Source organism: Oncorhynchus clarkii, chromosome 22 (genome assembly GCF_045791955.1).
Source record: "Oncorhynchus clarkii lewisi isolate Uvic-CL-2024 chromosome 22, UVic_Ocla_1.0, whole genome shotgun sequence".
Lineage (NCBI taxonomy): Eukaryota > Metazoa > Chordata > Actinopteri > Salmoniformes > Salmonidae > Oncorhynchus > Oncorhynchus clarkii.
The window spans coordinates 12,350,675-12,367,560 of NC_092168.1; the positions used below are offsets into that span (position 1 = coordinate 12,350,675).

Genomic DNA, 16,886 nt, shown 5'->3' on the forward strand with positions numbered 1-16,886 from the left:
CAGGAAACAGGACAGAAAAAAACTGGACAGCAAAGAAAAAAGATGGGCTCGGACATTACAAAAGCCCTGTCTGGTTCACATCTAATTATTAAAAACTGCCTTTCCTTCTCAAAGTAATCACTGATCTGCCATGGTTTGATATGTGAAAATACATTGTAGAGAATCTAGAAACATTGCCGTTGCCTAATGCCTATCCAATATCACATACAGTTGAAGTCGGAAGTTTACATACACTTAGGTTGGAGTCTTTAAAGCTAGTTTTTCAACCACTCCACAAATGTCTTGTTAACAAACTATAGTTTTGGCAAGTCGGTTAGGACATCTACTTTGTGCATGACACAAGTAATTTTTCCAACAATTCACTTATAATCTACTGTATCACAATTCCAGTGAGTCAGAAGTTTACATGCACTAAGTTGACTGTGCCTTTAAACAGCTTGGTAAATTCCAGACAATTGTGTAATGGCTTTAGAAGCTTCTGATAGGTTAATTGACATCATTTGAGTCAATTGGAGGTGTACCTGTGGTTGTATTTCAAGGCCTACCTTCAAACTCAGTGCCAAGACCTCAGGGGGAAAAATGTAGACCTCCACAAGTCTGGTTCATCCTTGGGAGCAATTTCCAAACGCCTGGAGTTACCACGTTCATCTATCAATAGTACGCAAGTATAAACACCATGGGACCACGCAGCTGTCATACCGATAAGAAAGGAGACGCGTTCTGTCTCTTAGAGATGAACGTACTTTGGTGCAAAAAGTGCAAATCAATCCCAGAACTACAGCAAATGTCCTTGTGAAGATGCTGGAGCAAACAGGTACAAACGTATCTATATCCACAGTAAAACGAGTCCTATATCGACATAACCTGAAAGGCCGCTCAGCAAGGAAGAAGCCACTGCTCCAAAACCACCATAAAAAGCCAGACTACGGTTTGAAACTGCACATGGGGACAAAGGTTGTTTCTCTTTGCTTATTTGAGCTGTTCTTGCCATAATATGAACTTGGTCTTTTACCAAATAGGGCTATCTTCTGTATATCCCCCTACGTTGTCACAACACAACTGATTGGCTCAAACGCATTAAGAAGGAAAGAAATTCCACAAATTAACTTTTAAGAAGGCACATAATGCCAAGCGTTTGCAAATCTGTCATTAAGACAAAGGATGGCTATTTGAAGAATCTCAAATGTAAAATATATTTTGATTTGTTTAACACTTTTTTGGTTACTGCATGATTCCATGTGTTATTTCATAGTTTTGATGTCTTCACTATTATTCTACAATGTAGAAAATAGTAAACATACAGAAAAACCCTTGAATGAGTAGGTGTTCTAAAACCTTTGACAGGTAGTGTATGTATAAATGATCATGGATATTATTTAATAACATAATCTTTGATAACTGACAATCACCAAAATACAAGTTTGACTCATGGAGAATTGATCATTCCAAAAACAACACATTTAGGACTATAGATTTCGAGCAAAATAACACAGCATTAGCCATGCCAAAATGCATATAATTGCAGGAAATTAGCTTTAAAACTGCAAATGTTTATCTCAACTACATGCTAAAAAGTGTAGAATTGCTGTAAATTAGCTATGAAACTGCAAACATTTCTCTTAGATCCATAAAGAAATGTGTCAAATTGCAGGAAGTTGTCTTAAAAATGCAAACACGTCTCTACACCGCCAATATGGGGGCCTCTAAAATGTTCTCTGAAATTCAGCCACCCCTGCCACGTCCACCACCTTAACCCAAGCCCCTTTTTGTAAGGATGCATTTTTAGAAGTGTGCAACAGTTTCTTAATTTATTTGAACGGTTGGTTCATTTTAGGCTATTAACTCTCTCTCTGTCAGTCTGTGTCTCTCTCCAGCTGTGGTTTTAGAAAGGAAGACTGAATTTCAAGTACTCCTGACATCAAGCTTTTGACCCAGACTGTAGGGTCTCTCCACTCCAGTGCTAACCTGCGCCAGGTGCCATAGTAAGGACTGAGGAGACCGGACCGGATGTGCACGCAGCCTTACAATCGGGGTCAAATTCATTTCCTTCCCAGTCAATCCCAAAGTGTAATTGTAAAATGCAAACTCAATTGCAAAATTCCCTTGAATGTCCAGTTCAACTGTTGAACCAGAATGACCTGAAAAGAGAACTATTTTTCAGAAGCCCTCTGTGTCTTTTGCATCTGTTGTTGTAACTATCCTCCATCAACATCAGGGATATGTCCCAAATGGCACCATATTCATTATATAGTGCACACTAGTTTTAACCAGAGCCCTAAAGTTCCTGGTCAAAAGTAGTACACTATATGGGCTCAAACCGCAAATATAAATTCGGGGAGAGGAGCTGGAGAGTTATGGTATGGTTTGGATTGGAATGGAATGCATGCACTGACCACTGCACCTATCTGTCTGTGTTAGGCCCTCTGAGAGCATTGGTGACAGACCACCCCGTCACCCTGTTCCCTCTTTCCTATAGCCATTCATCACAGTCTACTTTCTCTCTTCTTTTTTTCTCTCTCTCTCTCTTCTCATTTTCACTCTCATTTCTTCCTCTTGCTCCCTGTCAGCCTACCTTGTCTTCTGCTCCACACTGCTCTCACCGTTCTGTCTATTTTGTCTTTCTCACTTTCTCTCCCTCATTGTTTTTATTCTCTTTCTCACTCTCTCCCCCTCATATGGGTTCATATTCTCGCTCTCTCTCTCTTTTCATTTTTCCCCCCTTTCCCCCTCACTGACTGGCTCATTCAATCATGACTCCCAGTGGCTCTTGTTAGTCTGTGACCTCCAGGGGAGGGGACCTTAACTCCTAGATGAAGTGTACTTCCCATCCTCCCAAGGCTGTGTCATGCTGCCTCTAGTATCTCACTGCTTTGTCAAGTCTGTTTACACGTCCCTAGCATTTCACTGCTTTGTCAAGCTTTTTACAGTAGGGAACCATCTACTGTATATTTTGAATCCAGTGGATGAGCTCTAGTCTGTGCATGGGAAAGAAAGGTGTAGTTGTGCTACAGAAGCATCCAGGGTGACGGAGCATCAACACTCAGCTCAGCCACCAGCTAGCTACCAGGGCTTCTGCCAGCAGCTCAGCACTACCTATCCGCATATTTCACAGCTTAAATGGTCCGCTGGCCTGACAGACAAATAATGAGTATATGGATGCGGGGGCTGGACGGGGATAGGGAGGGATTGAAGGGGGGAGGGAAAAAATCTTGTCTATAAAAAAAAAAAAGTGAGGAGATGTTATGAGGGGGAGGTGAGGGTTGGGTACAGGTGAGGTGGGCAGGAGGGAAGGGGAGCGGGGTGGCGGCTGTCATCGTCCCCGGCGTGTCAGCAGGTGCTGGGCGGTCGGTCACTCGTCCTTGCCTTGATGGACTCTGGGAGGTAGCGAGGGGCCATTTACTGGCCCAGCCTGCCAGGCTGGGGGATTTCATGTCCCCGCGCTCGGCTGATTTATGACTACACCTGAAGGAAAGCAGGGGGGGGAGGGAGAGAGAGAGGGTGTGTGTGTGTGTGTGTGTGTGTATGTTAGACTGAGAACACATGAGAAAAGTTTATAAAACTGAAAGGGAGAGGGTGCGCGTGTGTGTTAATAAGAGAAAGGTGTGTGTGTGTGCGTGTTTGTGTGTGTGCGCCCGCACCATATTTTTCACTCCCATTCTAACCTGCTCTTTCTCCTGACCCGCCACTCCAGCGGCCCTCTGAAAGGCAATCTCACATAAAACCATCAAATAAAAAATTCATATTGATACTCTGTCTGTGTCTGTCTCTCTCTCTCTCTCTCCCCATCTATCCACCTCCAAGTCCTCCACATCAGCACCCTGGTGATGTACTGCCCACTGTCTAATATTAAAGTCTAGAACACAATAAAAGGCAGTCTAATCCTCTTCACCTCCATATCTTCTAAGCGGACCTCCTGCTTTTAGCGCTTCACTGTGTACTAGAAGCATTTCAATCATTGATTGCGGTGCTCTAAAAACACAAACCTCTATCCTGAGATTTTTATTTTGCAGTAAGAACGCACATTTGGATGTCTTTCTTGTGGGAAGAAATTTGTTTCCCCTTATTTCCGGAAACTCACCGATAGAGATTTGGATTGAATAGTGCTCTAGTGTATTCTACTGGTTTTCACATGTGGTAGTGGTACGTTTGTGTAGAGCAGTCTGTATGTGTGTCTCTGTCCATGGTCCTGTTCCGTTAGCCTGGTCGGGTGTGCAGTAAACATTGTCATTTGTGTGCATGTTTGTTTGCGCATTGTGGTGGCAGGTAGCCTAGTGGTTAGAGCGTTGGACTAGTAACCGAAAGGTTGCAAGATCGAATCTCCGAGCTGACAAGGTAAAAAGCCAACAAAAAAGACAAGGCAGTTAACCCACTGTTCCTAGGCCATCATTGAAAAAAAGAATTTGTTTTTAAATGACTTGCCCAGTTAATTAAAAATATGAAATCAAAAAATAGTTTCTGTATTTGATAGACCCAGAGCTGCCAAATACCAATTCTGTCTGTGTGTTAGAGAGGATCCCTGCGGTGTCATCAAGTCTCTCTCTGCTGCGGAGCTACCTGGGAACAGCTGTGAAAGGCAGCAAACATGAAAGTTCAAATCAAACTTAATTTGTCACATACACAGAATACAACAAGTGTAGACCTTACCGTGAAATGCTTACTTACAAGCCCTTAACCAACAATGGAGCTCAAGAAGAGTTAAGAAAATATTATCAAATAAACTAATAATAAAAAGAAACACAATAACATAACAATAACGAGGCTATATACTAGAGGTCGACCGATTAATCGGAATGGCCGATTAATTAGGGCCGATTTCAAGTTTTCATAACAATCGGAAATCTGTATTTTTGGACGCCGTTTAAAAAAAATTATAATTATACACCTTTTATTTAACTAGGCAAGTCAGTTAAGAACACATTCTTATTTTCAATGACGACCTAGGAACAGTGGGTTTAACTGCCTTGTTCAGGGGCAGAATGACAGATTTTTACCTTGTCAGCTCAGGGATTCAATCTTGCAACCTTACGGTTAACTAGTCCAACGCTCTAACCACCTGCCTCTCATTGCACTCCATGAGGAGCCTGCCTGTTACGGCCTGCAGTAGAAGCCCAGGTAAGTTGCTAGCTAGCATTAAACTTATCTTATAAAAAACAATCAATCAATCATAATCACTAGTTAACTACACATGGTTGATGTTATTACTAGTTTATCTAGTGTGTCCTGCGTTGCATATAATCGATGCAACGCTGGGGGATGATTTAACAAAAGCGCATTTGCGGAAAAAGCACAATCGTTGAAAGACTGTACCTAACCATAAACACCAATACCTTTCTTAAAATCAATACACAGAAGTATATATTTTTATACCTGCATATTTTAGCTAAAAGAAATCCAGGTTAGCAGGCAATATTAACCAGGTGAAATTGTGTCACTTCACTTGCGTTCATTGCACGCAGAGTCAGGGTATATGCAACAGTTTGGGCAGCCTGGCTCATTGCGAACTAATTTGCCAGAATTGTACGTAATTATGACATAACATTGAAGGTTGTACAATGTAACAAGAATATTTAGATTTAGGGATGCCACCCGTTAGAAAAAATACTGAACGGTTCCGTATTTCACTGAAATAATAAACGTTTTGTTTTCGAAATGATAGTTTCCGGATTCGACCATATTAATGACCAAAGGCTCATATTTCTGTGTGTTATGTTATAATTAAGTCTATGATTAGATATTTGATAGAGCAGTCTGACTGAGCGATAGTAGGCAGCAGCAGGCTCGTAAGCATTCATTCAAACAGCACTTTCGTGCGTTTTGCCAGCAGCTCTTCGCAAGCACAACGCTGTTTATGACTTCAAGCCTATCAGCCTAATGGCTGGTGTAACCGATGTGAAATGGCTAGCTAGTTAGCGGGGTGCGCGCTAATAGCGTTTCAAAGGTCACTCGCTCTGAGACTTGGAGTAGTTATTCCCCTTGCTCTTTTGTGGAGCGATGGGTAACGCTGCTACGAGTGTGGCTGTTGTTGATGTGTTCCTGGTTCGAGCCCAGGTATGGGCGAGGAGAGGGACGGAAGCTATACTGTTACACTGGCAATACTAAAGTGACTGTAAGAACATCCAATAGTCAAAGGTATATGAAATACAAATGGTATAGAGAGAAATAGTCCTATAAATACTATATTAACTACAACCTAAAACCTCTTACCTTGGAATATTGAAGTGTCATGTTAAAAGGAACCACCAACTTTCATATGTTGTCATGTTCTGAGCAAGGAACTCAAACGTTAGCTTTTTTACATGGCACATATTGCACTTTTACTTTCTTCTCCAACACTTTGTTTTTGCATTATTTAAACCAAATTGAACATGTTTCATTATTTATTTGAGGCTAAATTGATTTGTAGTGATGTATTATATTAAGTTAAAATAAGTGTTCATTCGTATTGTTGTAATTGTCATTATTACAAATACATTTTTAAAAATCAGCCGATTAATCGGTATCTGCTTTTTTTTTGGTCCTCCAATAATCAGACTCGGTATCGGCGTTGAAAAATCATAATCGGTCAACCTCTATTATATACAGGGGTTACCGGTACCGAGTCAGTGTGCGGGGGTACAGGTTAGTTGAGGTACTATGCATAGATAATAAACAGCGAGTAGCAGCGGTGTACAAAACAAATGGGGAGGGGTCAATGTAATAGTCGGTGGCCATTTGCTTAATAGTTCTGCAGTCTTATTTCTTGGTGGTAGAAGCTGTTAAGGAGCCTTTTGGTTCTAGACTTGGTGCTCCGGAACCGTTTGCTGTACGGTAGCAGAGAAAACAGTTAATGACTTGAGCTTGGGCTTTCCTCTGACACCGCCTATTATATAGGTCCTGGATTGCAGGAAGCTTGGCCCCAGTGATGTACTGGGCCGTACGCACTACCCTCTGTAGCGCCTTACGGTCAGATGCCGAGCAGTTGCCATACCAGGCAGTGATGCAACCGGTCAGGATGCTCTCGATGATGCAGCTGTAGAACCTTTTGAGGATCTGGGGACCATGCCAAATCTTTTCAGTCTCCTGAGGGGGAAAAGGTTTTGTCGTGCCCTCGTCACGACTGTCTTGATGTGTTTGGACCATATTTGTCCGTTGGTGATGTGGACACCAAGGAACTTGAAACTCTGGACCCACTCCACTACAGCCCTGTTGATCAGATAGTCCACTATCAGCTCCTTTGTCTTGCTCACACTGAGGGAGAGGTTGTTGTCCTGGCACCACAATGCCAGTTCTCTGACCTTCTCCCTATAGGCCGTCTCATCATTGTCGGTGATCAAGCCTACCACTGTTGTGTCGTCAGCAAACTTAATGATGGTGTTGTTTGGCCACGCAGTCGTGGGTGAACAGGGAGTACAGGAAAGGACTAAGTACACACCCCTGAGGGGCCCCAGTGATGAGGATCAGCGTGGCAGATGTCTTGTTGCCTACCCTTACCACCTGGGGGAGCCCGTCAGGAAGTCCACTTACATTTGAGTGATTTAGCAGATGCTATTATCCAGAGCGACTTACATGAGCAATTAGGGTTAAGTGCCTTGCTCTAGGGCACATCAACAGATTTTTCACCTAGTTGGCTCGGGGATTCAAACAAGCGACCTTTCAGTTACTGGCCCAATCCTCTTAACCACTAGGCCGCGTTGCCGCCTTCAGAGAAGAATTCTCCTCTCCAACAAAATACTGTGGCAGAGCAGGATCTTTGAAAGTGGCTTATTTTTGGAGACATTTGTCAGAATTCTGCTAGTTTCTTCTGTCTTCTGTGTTTTTTTTCCTCAGAAAGGTTGTTTTGATTTAGCCTACAGGAAATTACAGTTAGATAGAGAGGTGATGGAATCCAGGTAAAAGGTGGCGTTATCTAAGTGCTATGTGCCTCGTTGCTCAATCAAAATAAAGAGCAAGCCATTTAGGGTGAATTACAATGTGGTGCTTCATGGAGAGAGCCCCTGACCTGAGCTTTCCTGTCATTGAACCAATAAAAAACAATCAAATTGTCAGTAGACCAATCACAAGCCATCACCTTGTCAGTGGATCAATCAAAAAACACCCTTTCATTGGGCCATTTACCCCTATGCCACTGCCAATGCTCCTGTAAGGCTGTAAATAATGTTCTGCTTTGTGGTTACAGGTTGCAGACCTTTTTTTCTCCTGTAAATATGCCCATAGAAATGTATACATTGAGCTTTTTCCATTATGGATGGTACTGTAGATGTGAATTGCAAACTTGTTGGACCTCTTTGCCTGTTGCCTTAAGGTATGAAGGAAGTTGGTTTTACCGGACAGAAATTAACTTATTTTCATGAACCTCAGCCTTCATGCTCTCTTCCTATTAAGTTACTCCTCCTCTCAATCCCCCATCACTCAACCTCCATCAGTGTTTGGCTGGACTGTTTGCCTCCCACTTTCTATCAGCGACAGGCCAGTCCTGCACTCGCTGTTTTAGGAGAGATAATGATTCTCTTTTACCGGGAATAGGATTGCATTTTCTATTTCTCTTCCCTCACTCCCTCCCACCCCTCTTCTCCATCCCCCTTACCCTCTCGTTTGTTCAGGCGGACGGGGCTCCCTCCACGGAAGCGCCATGCTATCACTCCACCGCAGAGAAAGCGAAGGATGAAAGACAAATCAAAACACCTTATTTCCCTCAGTCCCTCACGCTGTCGAGATTGAATTTGAGTTTTCTCATCTTTTCTCTCCCTCCCTTGGCCCAACCATCCACTCTGAAATACTTCTGAAACCAGCCACATTCACAACTTGTGGGATTGGGTATCATTTGGGCATGAGGATTAAAACAAAGAGGAGCACAATGCAACGCAAGAACTCAAACCCGACTGCATAATGATCTACGTGGTCAGCCGCACATCTTTAGCGTTGAGACTGAAGGGTATTTCACTGACGTTAACATTGTTCTTTACCTAAATTGTTATGGCAATTGTAGAACTTTGGAAGGAATCTCTCTTTAAAGAGCCACTGAACACACCGATTGGCACGTATGTGTTTTTGTTGCTCATTAGAAAAACAAGATTTTAGTCTTGGAGGTGTGTTTCCTGACCGATTCCGCGTTTGGTTAATGATGTTTGTCCCCCATGAGACACTGTAGACACCGAAGCCTTTTTCACTTTTTCAAAATACCCAGAATGATAACTTAAGAAATCTGTAGTTCATTTTGTGGTTTTTGCCGAGAATGTTTTAGTTGCGCAATTTTACATCTAACTAAGGTTGTTTGGTGCAGTATTTCTCAAGTAAAAAAATGTGTGACGTGTTGTCTTGTGTAAACAAAGTCTGAGCTGCTGGGCAGGTCTATCTCACTGTCTATGCTATTGGATAGAGACCAATCACTGCAGCTGTTCACACCATGTTAATGGCAATTGGACATCATGAAATCAAAACCCAACCTCCATTTTAGACACGACAAATTTTATGACCAAATTCATCCTATTTACACTTTGTAGTCAGTTTTGACACTAGAATAACGGCTTCTGACTTATATTGATGCCACATGGGCCATTTTCAAAGGGATTTGCTGCTTTTTAACGGCAGTTGCTGTTTAAATCTGGTATGGGAGTTGAGACCTGGTCAGGATACTCCTCTCTATTTCAATGGCTTTAATAGCCGCTGACCTGTGTGGAGCGGAAAGAAAAGCAGCTGGTTAAATGCAGCCTCTGTGATTTGACTGTGGGCAAACACAAAGGCCAAACACAAAAGCAGCTGTGCCAGTACTGGCTCTATCCAGGGCTGAGCTGACCAGTTACACACTCCTGGCCTGGCAATCTACAGCTGGCTACTGAGGCATGAAGAGACGCCGCTAATGTCCTAACAGACGTTTCCCTCAGATCATCTGCAGGTTGACTAATTATTTAGTGAGTCTCAATGACCAGTGACCAGACAGGCTTCTGGTTCTGCCTCAGTGATCACACAGCCCTAACTCACCACTGGATTTCATCCTGCCTTTCCCTCAGCCAGGTTTTTGTGAACGCTGTAGATGCACCGCTCGTAGATTGGCTCCGATCTCATGGCTGCTAACCGATTCATGAGCCAAGAGGCGAGGCGGCTCCGCGACCTCAAATCAAAAGCGACGGGTGCACGAGCCAGCCTAAATGGGCAAATCTACCAACCTGTAATATCCAAACAGGCATTTAGCGCTTAGACCTTCGAGTGGAATAGAATAGATGGTGGGGAGGTGCAGGAAGCAAGGGGGATCATTGGACGAAGGATGGACACGTGGCTGTAGTTTGGCTAGGCTACCTGAGACAAATGATCATCCCCCCCCCCCTACCCACCTTCCCCTCCCCCCAACGAACTCCCCTCCCCCAACTAACCCCCCCCCTTTCATTTTCAATTATGGGGCGGAATATGAGTCTTTAATAGGGTAATATTTGTGCTAGCCCATTTGCTGTCACCCACCATAAGGCAAGATTAATTAGGCCATTTAGTTTAGCTTAAGAAAGCGTCCGCTGTGAGGAATGGTGCATGGGACCAAGGCAGAGAGCTAGATTCAGCACAGTCTTCTCCCTGTCATACTTCATCACAGCTCGCTCTCTCTCTCCTCGGGGTTCGTCATGATTTCGGCACACCTGCCTCACTTTTCTTGTCTCTCAGCTGTTCTTGTCTGTGCTTGCAGAGTGACCGTGATCTTAGACTTCCGATCATGTGCGTATGTGTGTTTCCGGTTCCACTCACCTCTTGACTACTAGGGAGTTATTTTAAAGGCCTGTGTCTGTGCAAGGTTCTGCGTATTTGTATATTTTATACTATACTCTCGGAGAACTGGCTACTCGGGTGAATGGTGCTTGTTTAATAAAGTTAGATCAAAGCTGAATCAATGTCTGCAAGATCACATAATGATAGTTTTCTACGTAACAGAATGCCAAAAACGCACCTCATTCAGTCGTGAATGATAATCCTTCAAGTTTTACCGGTGAAACGTCCATCTGCAGACATTTGATCTCAATCGGTTTCATGGGGATATGCATTGTAAATATTTGTGAGATACAGGGTTGTTTCATTGTAGCCTACAGTGTTGTTTTGAATGATGTACAGTGAGCGAATGTTAGAGTAGGCGTTACCTGTAGCATAGCCTCCCTGTGTATTTTGTCTTACGATAACATTATACTTTGCTATTATATTTGGTTATGTTATGTGGACTACTATCATTATGGGATCTTGCAGACATTGATTTAGCTTTGATCTAACTTCATTTAACAAGCACCATTCGACTCAGTAACTTGTTCTCTAAACGTAAAATAGTGAATATACACCAGCGCAGAAGTCCGCCGAACTAACAATTCAGAAAAAGTCAGTTACGGAGAAATTTTTAAAGAAAAATTTGCATTGACTCAAAATGACTAAATGGATCATATCAAATCTTCTATGATATTTTCTAGTCGTTGAAGTTCTAGTCCAAGTGGTTCCACGGAAGGACAACTGTTCTAAATTTGTGGTACACAGAATTTCCCCCTTAGGTTACATAGATGCCCCAAGACTGACAACTAGCACATTGGACTGGAGAAAACTTGTTGGACTGGGGGGAAACTTGTTGGACTGGGGGGAAAACAAACTAGGATACAGAAGGAAACAAATCCCATAAGAGAATGTGATTATTAACGAAGAGCATTGTTTTCTAGACCAGAGACCAACTAACCACTCCCTTGGATGTTCATATCTGGGCCTGGATCTGGGCTATGTTCAAGATCAACACCACATCATTTAAGACTGGAATTGGAAGGTTGTTTCCCAATTTTACTGATGTAAACTTTGTGGTAATATTTTGGTCATATATTGAATATAATAAAATAAATCATCAAATTTGGTAACAAACAACCTTATAACAAATGCTACGTCAATTCATTTAAAAGGTTCTGAAAACATAGTTTTTCTTCGTTTTTGAACGTCCTCAGAGAAATAAATAATGACTGCTGATAGTAGATCATGTTCCTCTTGAGATATTTAGTGCTCACAGGTCACCCTTCCATTCTACTGCGTATTCTTGATCAGTGACATAAAGATTTCAGTATGATCTCAGTAAAGATCTGTGTATAGATTCCAGGTCTTTCCTTGATGACTGATTGCCAGAAGCTGCATTCACCTGCAGAGAACCATCTCGCACAAATACCAAGTGCATGAACCCAATTCTGCTCGGCTAGAAATCCATTGGCTTTGCTGTACTGTACAACTGTCTGTGTACTGTAGTGCATTTTCTACTGGAGGATAAATGGCTGTGTGTGTCACGCCCAACTAAAAGGCCTGTCCATGTCAATAGCTGTATATCTCCCGGCAGGCAGCTGGAAATGAGGTCTAATCGGACGGATATTAAAGTCACAATAGACTGCTCCCGACTATTACGACCTGTCAGCACCGGGCCCCCTCTCCTCTCTCGTCCAGATTAGTTTCCACCTCTGAATATTTATACACTCACCGTAAGCTTAACCTGGCTGTGTCATTTTCATCTCACCACACCGTGTGTGTGTGTGTGTGTGTGTGTGTGTGTGTGTGTGTGTGTGTGTGTGTGTGTGTGTGTGTGTGTGTGTGTGTGTGTGTGTGTGTGTGTGTGTGTGTGTATACATATGAATATTTAGATTTTTATACACTTTCAGCAGCCCTTGCCCGTAGGGAAGAGACCCTGACATTTCCCCAACATTTGGTCCCCTCTATTATAGTTATACTTGTTTGTGTGTGCACATGGGCCCGTGTGTTAGTTGTGGTGGAGACATATACAGTAGGTTGAGTTTGACTGACCGTCCCTTCCTCTCATGTTGTTCTCAGGTGGAGCCGGAGCTAGGCAGCCCCGGGCCCTGCAGAAGCTCTTCACTATGGACGTGGATGAAGAGGAGAACATGAGTGAGTCTGTCTGTCTCTTTGTCAAATTGTCTGTCTGGCTGTCCATTTGTTCCCTTAGCTGATCCCCTGCCTAGACACACACACACACACACACACGAAGGACACACACACAGTGCATATACAAAACTGCAGAACTCGATATTCCCACCACAAAAACTTTAATAAATGTCCTTGGATTCAACTTATATTGCTCTATGCACACCCTTAAAACATTTCAGCCTCCCTCACATATTCAAATTTAATTGGACATTTTTTGAAGGAATCTGAGCTCCAGCAGCCATGCCTATGAATTGAGTGTCTGTCCCTACATCCCCACCACTCTGAACAGACAGAAGAAAATGGCTGCCTGCCCTAATCCCATGATTAAATGGATGGTGACCATTGTAGTCACTCACCGGTTTCACACTGAAGACCTCTGACAATGTAACCTTAAGATCCTTCATTACAATCGGCCCGTTTCCGTATTTAGATTTCCCCTGATAAGCAGGTATGCAATGAAGTTCAATATCAATCCAACTCTTAGGGGACATTTTTCCAAAGCGCCAGCAACTGACTCAAGGCAGAGGGGAACATTTCATGGAGTTCTGATACTGGAACTGCTGTTGCACTATTTATCTCCAGACTTGTGAGACACGTTCAAGATAGCTACTGTACACAGAAATATTTCTCTGAGCAATGGAAATATGTCATTTACTTGAACACCAGGAGCAGTTCATCTATTTTTGTATACTCAGTCTTTGCTCACATTCGTACCAGCTGCATGCCGGTTTGAAAAACAGTGTTCCAAACATATTCTCACTGACATTCAGGATACTGTACATCGAGAGAGGCATAAGCCTAAAAAGATTATGAAAGTACTCCACTGAAATCGACGAGACGCTTCAGTCTTCTGTAGCTATACCGCAATAAAAGTCATTAAATATTAATTGACTCATCAAGTCAGCAATTTCATGTAATCCCATGACCACTCCTTTTAGCACTGCCAATCTTACTATGAACAATTCTTTGAATAATTCTCTGAAATTAATCCATCCATCAAAATAGATGAGAATGTCTCCTCTCCATGCTATATTTTTGCGTGATCATTTTCACAACCCGCTCCTATCAGATTCCCTTCTTTTTAGAAAATGGCAAAAGCCACTTCTTCATTTTACAGTATTCATGCCTTTGGTCATTCTCCTTTGTACTTGTTTCCACAACCATCCCACACACACCCTTGTTAAGATTCCTTCCTGCCTGGCTTGTGCATGGTTACCCCAGAGTCCATTATTCTGTGCTGTATGTACTCTGTATGTAACAATGATACTCCCCACTTCAAGACCTCCTCCCACTCAAACACATCCATGTTACACTAATATATAGTTGAAGTCGGAAGTTTACATACACTTAGATTGGAGTCATTCAAACTCGTTTTTCAACCACTCCACAAATGTCTTGTTTACAAACTATAGTTTTGGCAAGTCGGTTAGGACATCTACTTTGTGCATGACACAAGTCATTTTTCCCAACAATTGTTTACAGACAGATTATTTCAATTATAATTCGCAACTATCACAATTCCAATGGGTCAGAAGTTTACATACACTAAGCTGACTGTGCCTTTAAACAGCTTGGAAAATTCCAGAAAATTATGTCATGGCTTTAGACGCTTCTGATAGGCTAATTGACATCATTTGAGTCATTTGGAGGTGTACCTGTGGATGTATATCAAGGCTTACCTTCAAACTCAGTGCCTATTTGCTTGACATCATGGGAAAATCAAAAGAAATCAGCCAAGACCTCAGAAAAACAATTGTAGACCTCCACAAGTCTGGTTCATCCTTGGGAGCAATTTCCAAATGCCTGAAGGTACCACCTTCATCTGTACAAACAATAGTACGCAAGTATAAACACCATGGGACCACGCAGCTGTCATACTGCTCAGGAAGGAGACGCCTTCTTGTCTCCTAGAGATGAACGTACTTTGGTGCGAAAAGTGCAAATCAATCCCAGAACAACAGCAAAGGACCTTGTGAAGGAAACGGGTACAAAAGTATCTATATCCACTGTAAAACGAGACCTATATTAACATAACCTGAAAGGCCGCTCAGCAAGGAAGAAGCCACTGCTCCAAAACCGCCATAAAAAGCCAGACTATGGTTTGAAACTCCACATGGGGACAAAGATTGTACTTTTTGGAGAAATGTCCTCTGGTCTGATGAAACAAAAATATAACTTTTTGGCCATAATGACCATCATTATGTTTGGAAGTAAAAGGGGGAATCTTGCAAGCCGAAGAGCACCATCCCAACCGTGAAGCACGGGGGTGGCAGCATCATGTTGTGGGTCTGCTTTGCTGCAGGAGGGACTGGTGCACTTCACAAAATAGATGGCATCATGAGGTAGGACAATTATGTGGATGTATTGAAGCAACATCTCAAGACATCAAAATTTAAATTAAATTAAATTTAAATTAAAGTTTAAATTAAATTAAAGCTTGGTCGCAAATGGGTCTTCCAAATGGACAATGACCCCAAGCATACTTCCAAAGTTGTGGCAAAATGACTTAAGGACAACAAAGTCAAGGTATTGGAGTGGCCATCACAAAGCTCTGACCTCAATCCTGTAGAAAATGTGTGGGCAGAACTGACAAAGTGTGTTTGAGCAAGGATGCCTACAAACCTGACTCATTTACACCAGCTCTGTCAGGAGGAATGGGCCACAATTCACCCAACTTAAGTTAAACAATTTAAAGGCAATGCTACCAAATACTAATTGAGTGTATGTTAACTTCTGACCCACTGGGAATGTGATGAAAGAAATAAAAGCTGAAATAAATCATTCTCTCTACTATTTTTATGACATTTCACATTCTTAAAATAAAGTGATGACCCTAACTGACCTAAGACAGCGAATTTTTACTAGGATTAAATGTCAGGAACTGTGAAAAACAGAGTATACATGTATTTGACTAAGGTGTATGTAAACTTCCGACTTCAACTGTATATATTAACGCACATATGTGGACACATTGCATTTTGAGTGGAGGATATATATTAGTCTATATATAGAAGAGAATTGGGAATCACGTGAGAGCAGGATTGCTATGTTTTGTCTTGTTTCTGGGATGCATTTTAGTGTGCAGAAACTTGACGAACATCGCCACCTGTCAGAAGCTAAGGATTCTGTGTTGTTCAGGAGTCGTCGGAAACCCCAACAGAGCCTCACAATTTCAGAAACCTTTAGCCTCTTATGTAGTTCATCTCGTTTGAAAATGCATTAATATAATATATTTTGGTTTCATACTTTTGATTTTCTTAAGTAGAGCTCTGTGTTACCAAGAGGCAAGTAACAGATATCATAGAAATGAGGTTGTGTAAAGATGAGTGGATCTAAAAGCGTTCTGATCCTGGCACCAGATCTCAGGTTGGACCCTGCCATCCTCGTCAGACTTTGTTGACCTTACGGGAATGTGTCCTTTTTCCTTGCTGTTTTTTTTTTCTCCCTCCTTTTCTTTCCTTTCTGCCTGCATCTTATGATACCCAAACTCCACCTCGCACTCTTCCCTGCACCCTCCATCCTCCAACTAAACCCTTTCATTTGCACTGCCGGTTCTCTCTCCCCTGAGTTCCGAAAGGAGTAACCTATCAAGCCTTTGCTGGAGGATGTTATAAATGAAAATTTTGCCAACATTCCGTCCACTTTGCCAACAGGACCTGGTGATGTGTGCTCCTTACAATATTCTCCAGCTGCAATTCCACTATTATGAGCGCTAAAGCACTAGCTCAGCACTCTAGGATATAGCGCCAACCTATCATTAAGGCAGAAAGAACAGGTCATAACATCTGCCCATAAAGTAAAGATCAGTGTGTGCATATGCGTGTGTGCGTACCCCAACTCTTCCACATCTTCCCGCCTGACCCCTCCCTAAACTGACAAATATTAACCAAAACCCTCCCTGACAAAAAGGCCAGGAAACGCAAATAGTTCTCTCTTATGTAGAGGGAGGAACTCACTGTTTATGTTGTTAAGCTGGCCTGATT

General features: G+C 42.4%; 1 protein-coding gene across 9 annotated transcripts in view; it reads left to right on the plus strand.

The window, feature by feature from the left end:
* The window catches only part of LOC139380405 (adenosine deaminase RNA specific B1b), a 169,458-nt gene that overhangs the window by 133,879 nt on the left and 18,693 nt on the right, over nucleotides 1-16,886 (plus strand). For all 9 annotated transcript variants that reach the window (XM_071123046.1, XM_071123055.1, XM_071123049.1 and 6 more), the window contains one exon: nucleotides 12,790-12,864. In XM_071123046.1, coding sequence (XP_070979147.1) covers nucleotides 12,837-12,864 — 28 coding nt within the window. In that variant the 5' untranslated portion in view covers nucleotides 12,790-12,836. The remainder of the gene's footprint in view (nucleotides 1-12,789; nucleotides 12,865-16,886) is intronic.